Source organism: Pimephales promelas, chromosome 7 (genome assembly GCF_988280905.1).
Source record: "Pimephales promelas chromosome 7, fPimPro1.hap1.1, whole genome shotgun sequence".
Classification (NCBI taxonomy): domain Eukaryota; kingdom Metazoa; phylum Chordata; class Actinopteri; order Cypriniformes; family Leuciscidae; genus Pimephales; species Pimephales promelas.
This window is the reverse complement of record NC_142775.1, coordinates 27,323,757-27,336,047: the sequence shown is the minus strand read 5'-3', so window position 1 is coordinate 27,336,047 and position 12,291 is coordinate 27,323,757. Positions and strand designations below refer to the sequence as shown.

Below are 12,291 nucleotides of genomic sequence, written 5' to 3'. Positions count from 1 at the left end.
GTCAATGCTGAGGGTCAATGCCAACAACAACTTGGTACCACAGTCTCCAAAATTCATCAACTTCCAGTGTGATGGCAACCATACTCCCATGGTACAGGCAGCGGCCAAGCACCCGGCATCCATACAGCAAGCTTTTGATTAGGAGATGCAAGTGGACATGGGAAGTAGGCTTGCCTTCCCACAAGACATTGCAGTAACCTCACTCTGTCCGGATCTGGTCCTGATTTCCAGGAGCATCAAGACCATCTTAGTAGCTGAACTTACGGTGGAATGGGAGGACAGGCTAGCTATCTCGCATCAAATCAAGAAGGCTAAGTACCGGGACTTGATCGATGACGCTCTTACCAAAGGATGGCATGCAGCCATGTTTCCCATCAAAGTTGGCTGTCATGGTTTCCCGGCAACATCTTTGTGCTATTTCCTAAGACAGATCCAAAACTTTCTCAAGAAAACCACCAGGGAGATAGCCCTGGCAGCCGAGACTAGCTCAAAATGGTTGTGGCTGAGGAGAGCCCACAGTTGGAATCCATCTGGCTAAATGCTCTTTGCTGGCCCACTCATGTCATGTGATGTTACACATATTTGATGTTTATCTCACCTTTAATTTTTCCTGATAAAATGTGGAATCAACTCAACGTCTTTGCATTCAGCTGGCAATTTTATTATAGGGCTTTATCAGCCATGTAGAACAGACGTCTCTAACTTCCGGCTCACTCTCAAAATGTAATGTCTTTCACAGTTAACAAAGAACTCTCCTCATGATGATGGTATATATTAACCATGAAACACTAGCAGATGAGACCATGACACTCAGGTGAAAATGGTGTATCATTTCAGCAGTGAAACACTTCCATGCTGATGTAAATGGGAATTAGTTATCACAGGCCTCCAGGGTATAATCACAGCACATTGTTTCAGAGTGGCTTACCCAAAGCTCCTTTTTGTTTGTCAGGAGAATAACATTAGAGCACTGCGGAGGACAGTGTGACAGAAGAGTTATCTGCACTCAACTACTGGCAATCAAAAGAAAACATGCCACACAAGTAGAGATCGTTTATGTTGTGTGTTTTGCTTTCGAACACAGATGATACATGTTCAAGGACATCATTATACAGGTGATTAAAGGAATAGTTCACTTCAAATTTTAAATTGTTTAAATCAAATTTTTGCTATTTTCAAATGCGTAAAGTGTACGAATAAAAACGAAAACATTAAGAAAACACAATCTATTGAGTCAGCATGAAAAGGACTGCGCACGTCTTTTGCATGCTCAAGTTCGATTTCATATAGTTTCATGTAGTTTGTATTTTCATGTAGTTCTATGTAGTTTCATTTTATACTCTTGCACATGTCTACAGAAAGAACAAAAGGTCAACATCAGTCAACAAGATAGCTAAAAAAAACACTCTTTATAATAAACACTAAACTGATACTTCAGATAATAATGAATCCAAGAATAGATCTTACATGATTAAAAATATGATTGATTAGATGAGCCAACAGCATAAACAAGAGAAAGAGCCTACAACACCCCCCCCCCCCCCCCCATTTTTTCTATCGTATCAACTTGTAGTTAGGCTACACAAATTATTTTTGTCTTAAATAATTGTTTTTCTTTTTAAGTCTTACTGAAAAGTCAAATGGAAGGTTACCTGGTCCCCTGAAAACATTTCTGTTGTGGTCTGTGTTACTACAGCGCTCTGTATTTGGTTGCGTTATGAACTTTTGCAGCGCATTTTTGTATTTGGGGATTTTTTTCATTAGGCTAATGGTCACATTGTTAGTTTTTTAACCTTTGTGTTTCCGTTTTTGTGTTCCACAGTCATACTTTCTTTTGAACATTTTACGGACAGATGTGAGATCATGTGACCCAAATGTAAATTCCATGTAATCGCCTGCTTATTTTTATTTTTTTATTTTTTTATTTATTTTTGCATGTTTCTTGTGCAACAATTATTACTAGAAATTCGTAATATCCCAGATTCCTGTATTGGGTATAATAAGACAATCTTTCATCGACACTGTAATTTTTTTTTGGCCAAGGCGCGCCCCCGGTTGGCGGAATAACGTACAGCCACAGAATTGAGATGAGCGCGGCCCTGTCTGCTCACTCCTGTGGTTTGCTTTCGCTTCCTTCATTGGCAGGATAAGCAGCACACACTGCAAGCTACTGTGGTGGGCTGCACTTGAAGAAACACAAATACACTTCAATATTTAGTGGCGATTAAACTTAGCAGATCCACAAGGACCCATCGAACCTTGAATTTAACAGTGTTTACAGAATGGCGAGGAAAGGTTTGTGCTTTAACTGATCTACTTTTGTCAATGTTGTGGATAGTTTAGCTTGCTAACAACATAACATAGCCAACTAGCCAACAAGAATCTGACTAGCTCAAACAAAAGACTTGATTCCTTTTTGTCCATGTGAGACAATAATGCCTCTTTTAGACACTAGGTTTTAAGTTAATGATGTGTGGCTAATATAGAATTCAACAATCGCTGACCACACATTGATTTCAATTAGATTTGGTATTTGCAGGCTAACCAGTTTCTTCCCACATTGACCAAGCCCAGAAAACAATTTGACATTTAAAAAACAGAAGCCCAAAACAGAGAAGACAAAAAACTGTTATTCGTGTTCTAAACATTTACATTTTATTGGCCTAAGTTAAATTGGTTGTCAGCTCAATTTTAGGGGCAGTCAATCCGGATTTTAACTCGATCAACTGAAGTTAAATTGTAAATAGCGTAATGAAGTTTACAGACAGTCCAGTAACGTTAGGGTTCAATTAACGTTAATGTTATTCTAAAACCATTGAGCTGTGGATGTTGGTTATGTTTTATTACGTTATATGTTTTGTATTAAATGTGGTTATCAGTATAATCACGATATTGATCTTATTTTACTTAGTGCCTGATAAATGCTTATGAGTGGATTCAAATGGCAAAGTTTATTGTATGAAAGTGTATTTATTTATATTTACAGGTTGGGATGAGGAGCCTTTGGATCATGCTGTAATGTCACAGTAAAGCTTAAGCTTGTTTCTGCAGTGTTTACCTGATACATGTGTACAATGGCATCAAGAAATGAATTTCAAGATATTTACTAAGGCTTAGGTGAGTTGGAGGGTGTTGTGCAGTCATTATTTCAACTTGAATTTGGTTCTGTAAAGTCAAAATAGTTTGGTCTAGAGTGAAATATAGGTGGATTTGTCCGTTGGTTTACCAAAATGCAACTAATGTGCCCTTGACTGTACCTTGTCAACAAGGGCAAGTTCAGACCTGCCTATCAGGCCTGTGCCAACAAGCCATTTAGTCACTACATACATTGGACTTAACTGATTCTGATGTTTCTCCTCAAGCACAGCTAAATTTACAATGATGGTTTCTCGTAAGCATTTTCATGGATTTTTGTGGTTATGTTCTGTCACACTACAGACTGGATTGTGATATTGCACGCTTCTGTTGTTAAGGTTTTCATAAGGCTCATTCTTTCATTTCCTTCCTCCAATTTTGATAGATTTTGTGCCCTGAGTTGGGGTTTGCAATGACTCATTTGACCACAAAATGGCTTGCTGATGACAAAGTCAAAGATTTGTTATTTTCAGGTCAGGAGGAGAGGCAGAAATTGCTGCCGTTTTTTTTTTTTTTTTTTTTCTTATATGATGTCTTTGCTCTCTTTTTCCATAAAGGTCAAGTGGTGAAAGCTTTGGGACCGTCAGCGCTTCTTGCAGTGAGGAGTGAGCTGGCGATGTCAGGGGTCCAAACCCCTCCTCCTCCAGGGGAGATGTCCAGTGGGCCTGTGGCAGAGAGCTGGTGCTATACCCAGGTGAGATGGACCAATTGCTCAAGCGATCATGTACAGACTATGCTGAAGAATTTTTGGAAGCCATTTAAATAGCTGCCTAATTATGCATATCCCGGTGTAGTATGTGTTTTTTGTGTGTATGTGTTCGTTCGAATGCAAGTAAACAAGAAAGAGGAATCAATTCTGTGTTCGAGCACTGTCTCAAACATGAGCACTGTCTGTGCACACAGATAACAGCGCACAATTCCAATTTTCTGCTAGACATCATTTATTTTTACCACGCACTTATGTGCTCCCCTGTTTATATTATCACATAATTAGCACAGAAGTTATAGATAGGCCTATATATGTTTTTTGCAAATTGTAATTATATTATTGCCCTGCTCTTTATATAAAGTTGGACATACACTCACCTAAAGAATTATTAGGATTTAATTATTAATTTAATAATTTAATTTAACAATTTAATTATTAGGTCAAGACAATCCCCTGAACTCCAAACTGAATGTCAGACTGGGAAAGAAAGGTGATTTAATCTCATTCAAAACAGCCAGCTGTTGCTGTCAGCGAGCCGCGCACATTGAATACTCATATGAGTCAGGCTGCGAATGTAAGTTACGTGCCCTCCCCAGCGCGCTCATGCTTACTAAAAAAAACGCACTCGCTACATTCCCTTTAGCCTTTAGCACATCTAGTGGATGCATAACCCAAACCCAGTCAAACGTTTGACTGCAGTATCTTATCCGGTGCGCCCTATATATGAAAAATGTTCTAAAATAGGTCATTCATTGAATGGGCGTAATATAAGTATTTATATTTGTCTGTATTATAGTTATGGACCATGATTACGCTTTGCCTGCACGTTCTGCTGCTACAGCCAGCTCAGTAAAGCTCAAACGTACGGGTGAAAAATATGACCCGAGAAGGGTTTGGGACAGGAGAAAAAGCATGACACATGTAGACATTGGGGTTGCATTTAAAGCTTTGTGACAAGCTAAATCTACAAAGAGATGCCGTATATCCGTATATTTTGTGAAACGATGATATCATGTCATGAGCTGAGCTGGTTGTCATGTGAGCCCACGCTCTTTCCCGACGTCATCAAAGTACGTCTTTTGTTATTATTTTAAATGAGTGACCCCTGGTGACCAAAAATGACATACTGTATGTTTAAAATGGTGTGTCCATTCCATTGCGAGTGCACTGCGCTTGCAGAGAGAGCCAGTCCCCATGTTATTCTGATTGGCTTATTATTATTTATTTATTTATTTATTTTGCATCCGGCCGTTCTCACGTCTGGTGTGGACAGACAAAATGCTTATCACTGGAATCGTATGGAATGGTGTCCGGTTAGGACATATGGTGTCAGGCATAAAGATAGTATAAACATTAACATCATGATTTTCTGCAAAGCTGCTTTGAAACAATGTGCATTGTGAAAAGCGCTAAACAAATAAATTTGTCCAGAAATTTTACCACTTTTTTTTATTTTTTTTTATTTTAATGACAAGTGTAGCTTGAGCAATTGCATATGTTTTGATCTCTTGCTTGTTTCGGCGCTGTGCACAGTTTGATCTAATGAAGGGTAATCAGTGCATTAAAGTAGATAGAATGACACATTATTGTGCAAGTGATAATGAAACTCAAGCAGTCATCATAATGTGGTCATGCTGGTTTATCAGATATGGTAAAATGATACCATCGGAAATTTGTCTCAGTAAGACTTAACCTCAGGCTGATGCAATGCAAAGTTGAATAGGAGCTATGTAGTTGCCTAGGAAGTGAATCAGATGTTGGTAAAAATATTTGAAGCTACAGGAAGTGCATGTGTTCTCAGAGCATATGATGTGTTGTTGACTAGGAATGACTACACATTGGTATGTGTGTTGTTGATGTTATCCATTTTCATTGATGCCAATTTTTGGTGATCTTGTAGGTCAAGGTAGTGAAATTTTCCTACATGTGGACCATAAACAACTTCAGCTTCTGTCGAGAAGAGATGGGTGAAGTTTTAAAGAGCTCTACCTTCTCATCAGGGCCTAATGATAAGATGAAATGGTGAGGAGTCCAATCAATGTGTTTGTGTGTGTGTGTTGTAATAGTTTCAGGCTCATAATCTCAATCACTCTGCATCTTTGTCTATCTTCAGGTGCTTGCGGGTCAATCCGAAGGGACTCGATGATGAAAGTAAAGATTATCTTTCGCTATATTTGCTATTAGTTAGTTGTCCAAAAAGTGAGGTCAGAGCCAAGTTCAAATTTTCTTTATTGAACGCTAAACGGGAGGAGACAAAAGCTATGGGTAAGAAAAAAAACACCCTTAATTCGAGATTTTTATTTATTTATGGGAGTCCTGTTGTTTTAAATGCTACATAGATTTGTAATTCGGTATCAGCTGATTGCTTTTGGTGCTCTTGAACAAAACGTTTCTAACTTGACTCTTACTTATTTTCCAAATGCAGAAAGCCAAAGAGCCTATCGGTTTGTCCAAGGCAAAGACTGGGGCTTCAAAAAATTTATTAGGAGAGATTTTCTTCTCGATGAAGCAAATGGGCTGCTACCAGATGATAAACTCACATTATTTTGTGAGGCAAGTATGCATTTATACTTTTTGTTTTGGGTCAGCCGCAGCTGATTAATCTCTTTAAAATTGTATTTATTTAGTGATGTAACTAAATTAAATTTAGGTAAATCAGTTGCATTTTTAGAAATCAACTGAAAAAAAATCTAAAATCTAGAAAATCTAATACATAGATGATGTACTTCGCATGAGTCTTGGATATCTAAAATTTGCACAAAACAATCTATCATTGTATTAAATGTCTTAAACTTGACGCTTGCTTTTTTGAACTAGATTTTAAACAAATTCTCCTTTTATCAACTTGGATATATTTATTTGTCTTTGACCTATTTGCTTGACGTTTTTTTTTTTTTTTCTCCATTTGTAATTTCTTTCTTTTAGTTACACTGTTGGTAATTTACAAAACATGAAAATGTGGAACTTGCAAAATTGTAGGCTTTCTCCTGCAAGTAGATTGCAGATGAAATTTCCTCCGCGCTCTGATCTGTTTGTATGAATACGCTAGTAGCAGTCTGACAGATCACCCTTCTCTTCAGAACGTAGCAGGATAGAGACATCACCTAGAGCGGCAAATGAAATGGGTTGTCAAATGAATTTACTGTAACACAATTATGAGTCTTGCTTGAAAAATAGCCGACATGCCTGTTGAGATCTGCTGCAGGGTTTAATATTTGCAGGGAAATTGGCAATATCACAAGACAAACTTGAAACTAAATGCAAATTGCAGATAATGTTTCCCCTCATTAATTGGACAGTTTTTGTAGATGATTATTGCCAGACAAACTATTAAAAAACTGCAGGATGCTTTCATCAGCTGTGTTTCTGATAGCTGCAGTTGGTTTTCATTTTGCAATTTTGCATGAAAGGTTTTTTCTTTTTTCTTGCATTCACCTTTATTTTTATCAACACTGAAATATTTTCAAAGCAGGCGAGGTTGCTAGTACTCTTAATGAGTTTGTCAACATTGTATACAGAGATAGAATATATAGGAACACTGAGTCAGTTAGTACTTAGTTAATAGGAGCTGCATTTTCCCTGCCCAATCTCAATTGCTGTTGCAATCACGTAATTAAAGAAATAGTTCCCTCGAAACAATTCCTTGGAGCCGTGTAGCACTTGGATGACATACAGTAGCTTTGATATGTTTGCACTTTGCAGTCAAATTCGCTATAACGCGTTACCTTGGGTGCTCTATTACTTTTACAGGGTTCTAAGAAGTAAATGAAGATTGCCAAGTAACATGCATAAAAATATGCTTAATGTTGTTGTTATAATAAAATGTAAGAGGACAGTGTGAAGACATTTCAGTACATCACATTGCATTACCAGACCAAGTGGTTTAATTTGACTAGTAATTTAATGTGTTAATTAGGTAAGTGTTGTCCAGGACTCCGTGAACATTTCCGGACAGTCCAACATGAACACGTTGAAGGTTCCGGAGTGCCAGCTGTCTGATGACCTGGGTAACTTGTGGGAATGCTCACGCTTCACGGACTGCGCTCTATATGTGGGGGGGCAGGAGTTCAAAGCCCACAAATCCATCCTGGCAGGTGAGTCTAATCCAGACCCCCAGCCCTGCTGACGACATCACCTCCATGTTCTCCTCTCATCCCAGCGACGCTAGCTCAGCAGCACCCACCCTTCTGAGGGGGGTTGTGCATGTGTGTCGGGAGACAGTTTGTGTGACCTTGACAGTATATATTTTTTTCTTTCTGGGGTTGTAATTCTTCAATATGACAGTTTTAGATTCATCATTGAAAATCCAGAGAGTGATCCACTACTAATGTCCTCAAAGGTCGACTGGGTCCATGAATGTGACTTTTGCCTTTTGGTTTCTTTTTGCATGTGTAGATTCACAGGTCGGGGATAATTTAATAAAAAAATAAAATAAAAAATAAAAAAACTGGACACTTGTTTCATTTGTTTTTGACTCTGAGCCTTGAGAGATGCTCATATAATGTGACTGACAGATTTATTGCTTTTTTGACAGCGAGATCACCGGTCTTTAATGCCATGTTTGAACATGAAATGGAGGAGAGTAAAAAGGTATGCATTTGATGCACTTCTTATATTGCAATAGCAATATAGTTTCAGAGACTTTTGCCGTTATACAGTGTATGTGTTCATAAGCTGCTTTGTTTTCTTCCAGAATCGAGTGGACATCAGTGATGTTGAACCAGAGGTTTTTAAAGAAATGATGGGCTTCATATACACAGGAAAAGCACCAAATTTAGAGAGAATGGCTGATAGTTTATTAGCCGCAGCTGACAAAGTAAGTGGCTGTTTTATGAAAAACTTTAGATAATTATGCTTATTAATGCATATATTTAATATGCATATTTTATATGCATATGTTTTAAGCATCTACTTAAGTAATAAGAGAAATGTGTGCTGTCAGGGCATACACTACCATTCAAAAGTATGGAGTCGGTACTATTATCCAGCAAGTATGCATTAATTTGAATTTAAAAAGTGACATTGAATGCATTTACACTGGTATATAAAAAAAATTCTCCTTTCACAAAAATATTTAGCTACACAACTGTTTTCAACATTGATAATAAGTATATAAGTGTGTGTGTATGTATATATAATGCTGATTGTTTGTATATTTGTATATGGATGTGTTTATGTGGGTTACCTTTTTTGTGAACCTGGCAGAAGATTAAAAAACTTATGTTTTTGATTTTTTTTTTTTTTTTTTTTTTTAAAGGAAGTGACCAGTTTGTGTAAAAGATTAGTTCAACCAGAAGTGAAACCTATCATGTACTCAACCTTAAGTTGTTTCAAACCCATATGACTTTCTTCTGTGGGAAGAAATGTTGTTCTGATCACTAAAGCGAAGTGATTTATTGAAGAAGACCAGACTCAAAAGAACAATTTAAGCATCACTACTACTTTCATGAATGTATCATGGTGAGCTAGGGCGAACGTTGAGTTTTACAGTGAATAAAGAATTTGCTCTGTCTCAATCTAGTCATATGGACTATTTCGTTGGGGTGCTTTTTGTTTTTTCTTTTTGCAGCTTCAAAGCTTCAGAATACAGAGTACATGATTACAAAAAATGTATTATTTTGTGTTTCATAGATGGAAGAAAGTCATACAGGTTTGGAACAACATGAGGGTGAATAAATGATGCCAGAATAGTCATTTTTTGGGTGAGCTAATGCTTAAAATGGCATCAAAAACCTTTGAGTTTTGTTCTAAGTCATGTGTGTCATTCTCTCAGTACGCTCTGGAGCGCTTAAAGGTCATGTGTGAGGAAGCCCTTTGCAACAGCCTCTCGGTTGAAAACGTGGCAGACACCCTCATCCTGGCCGACTTGCACAGCGCCGAGCAGCTCAAAGCACAGGCCATAGATTTTATCAACAGGCAAGCGCTGCCAAAGAAACTCTGCTTGATAAATTCCTGCTGCCATGGCTGTTTACCAGCCTGAGAATGAGAGCGTTTTTCTTCTATCTTATCCATAGGTGCAGTGTCCTCCGACAGCTGGGCTGTAAAGATGGGAAAAACTGGAATAGCAAGTATGTAATTAGCTGATATGTGTGACACAAGATTAATACCAAGCTCTTATCTGCACTCTTAGATGCATTAGAATGCATTGTTTTAGTTTCTGGGCAGCCCGAGCTGCTTGGTTGGTATCCGCAGCCCGCACATCTCCTGATACAGGTTATTAATAGACTCTGACTGTCTGAAACATCAATGAAGGGAACATTTGTGCATTATAAACGTATCACAAAGTCTCTATTATAGATCCCCGACGCCCTGCTGATCGTACTCTTCAGAATGGCAATAACTCCTGCATTAGTGCATGCTCATTCGGAGGAAAACGGCCTTTTGTATAAATAGAGTTGCTCGAATCTCCCGTACGCACCATTGAATTGAGCCTCTCGATTTTTAATGTCTTGTGCTAATACTGAAATGTCTTCACCCTCTCCTGACAGTCATGCCACGGACATAATGGAGACCGCAGGCTGGAAGTCAATGATCCAGTCTCATCCTCACTTAGTGGCGGAGGCTTTCCGTGCGCTTGCGTCAGCACAGTGCCCCCACTTCGGCTTGCCCAGGAAGCGCCTAAAACAGTCGTGACGACATTTCTGCTGCTCTCTTGGGCCTGTCCTGGGGCAAAAGCCAGAACACTGCAGAGTTTCGTCTCACTCCCATTGTCATCTGACCCAACAGCACGTGACTGGGACAGACTGGCTTCTAAACGACAGCGAAAGCTGTTCGCACCCTTCTCGAGCAATGGGACCGGCATCTGAGCTTTATGTTGCAAATCTGTCACTTCAAACAGCCTTAAACTATCTGCCATGACTCTTGTGTGGAGTGTTTGAATTCTCTCAGTTCTACTCTGTGCCTGCCTTGTCCCATGAGACCAGGCCTCTTCCCTGTTGCACTAGTTCCCAAAGTCTCGCTGTTTTGATATGGAGCTCTCTAGGAATGTGTCAGGAGTTTGATCCACATGAAATAGTATATATTCTTAATGTTTAGTTGTGCAACTAGACATTAAATAAACGTTAACACGATGAGTGCAAGGTTATTTCTTTATACTTTTTGAAAAGATAGATATGCCCCATATTGATGGCACAATTTCTATGTAAAGACACAGTTTAACCACGTGGGGAGGAGAGAATACTAGTACTATTCCATATTGTCAGAAAATGATATGCATTTCAGAGATTTGTATTTTGATGTGTACCAAAATGAATTGTTTTTGTCCTGCCCCTTAACCTGTGAAAACATTGTCATCTAGTCACAATTTTACCAACGACTAAATTTTTTGGCTCCATAGTGTTGCTTCCATTGAATTGGTCTACCAAACACAGACAAGTAGTGGGAAGTTATTGGCCATAATCTCATTTGTGTAACCTGATTGAACTAGTCAAGACAATCCATCTCCGAACACGCTGTCCTCTGTGATCAGGAAATATTTCGATGCTGAGCATCAGAGTGTGACATTGCTATGTATGTCATTTGGATGGATTTATGAATGTGTGAGTGGGAAATACAGATAGATTGATTGTCATCGATCTATCACGGTTTTGTTTTGAGCTTTGGTGTTAGTCAAACTGACAGTGAGCAGTCTGTACATTGTGTCATGCTACACTGACTTGTTCTGTTAAAGGACATGTTTTGTGAAGATTCTGGAATTTGTTCCATCTTTTTAAAAAAAAAAAAATTAAATATTGTCTGAGAGATTGCCTGCATTAACTCATTAAAAAAAGTTTTTCAGCATTCAGTGTGTTATGATATTCTCTACTTCCATTCAAGTTTCATGCATTTATTAGATAGGAAATAAATATATTGTGAAATATTACACTTCCTATTTAAATCTTACTGAGCCCAAACTTTAGAACATTTTATTTGATGTATTGTAATATGTTGTGTTTATGAGTAATTTCTAGATTGGCAGTCGCAGTTTCTTAACAATTACAGTCTGATTTTTTTTTTCTCTCCTTTTTGTTTGGATTATGTACTACTTGGTGTTTAATTCAGTCCTTGTACAGGGTAATACTGTGTATTTCATGATCTCATCCTGAGTAGCTTGTTAGAGTTATAAAGTTTCGCAGGAAGTGAAATGCCATCTGCAAAATGACTAATGTTTTGACATTTTGCTTTGGCTATTTGTGAATAACAGATTTCAAAAGCGGTGATGGAATGGTCAAAAAGAGCAATAAAAACAACCGGACATACAGCTGAATTTCAGATTGCATTTTGCTAAATATAGGCATTTAGTGATTGATTAAACATTGCAGTGTTATGCTATAACTGCAGCACAAGTTGTGGTGCCATGACCATTATAATCTTTGCAGAAGTCTCAACGTATTGTTCTCGCATCCTTCATGATGGGGGAAATCAGGGCTAATTAAAGAGAACAGCATGTAGTCCGTAATCTGAGCTAT

The 12,291-nt window shown here is 38.2% G+C and overlaps 1 protein-coding gene across 3 annotated transcripts; it reads left to right on the top strand.

Annotated features, from left to right (window-relative positions):
* Positions 1-2,127: 2,127 nt before the first annotated feature.
* spopla (speckle type BTB/POZ protein like a) lies at positions 2,128-11,623 on the top strand. 3 transcript variants are annotated; one of them, XM_039655776.2, is made up of 12 exons: positions 2,135-2,295; positions 2,987-3,117; positions 3,693-3,829; positions 5,745-5,866; positions 5,958-6,109; positions 6,270-6,397; positions 7,761-7,938; positions 8,379-8,434; positions 8,538-8,660; positions 9,618-9,760; positions 9,859-9,912; positions 10,333-11,623. In XM_039655776.2, exons 3-12 carry the CDS (start codon positions 3,752-3,754, stop codon positions 10,475-10,477), a joined length of 1,179 nt encoding a protein of 392 aa, XP_039511710.2. In that variant the 5' UTR covers positions 2,135-2,295; positions 2,987-3,117; positions 3,693-3,751; the 3' UTR covers positions 10,478-11,623. The 3 variants fall into 3 exon arrangements, with proteins under 3 accessions (XP_088989426.1, XP_039511709.2, XP_039511710.2); XM_039655775.2 differs by lacking the exon at positions 2,987-3,117 and having other exon boundaries at positions 2,131-2,295; XM_089133300.1 differs by lacking the exons at positions 2,987-3,117; positions 5,745-5,866; positions 5,958-6,109; positions 6,270-6,397 and having other exon boundaries at positions 2,128-2,295.
* Positions 11,624-12,291: the final 668 nt, after the last annotated feature.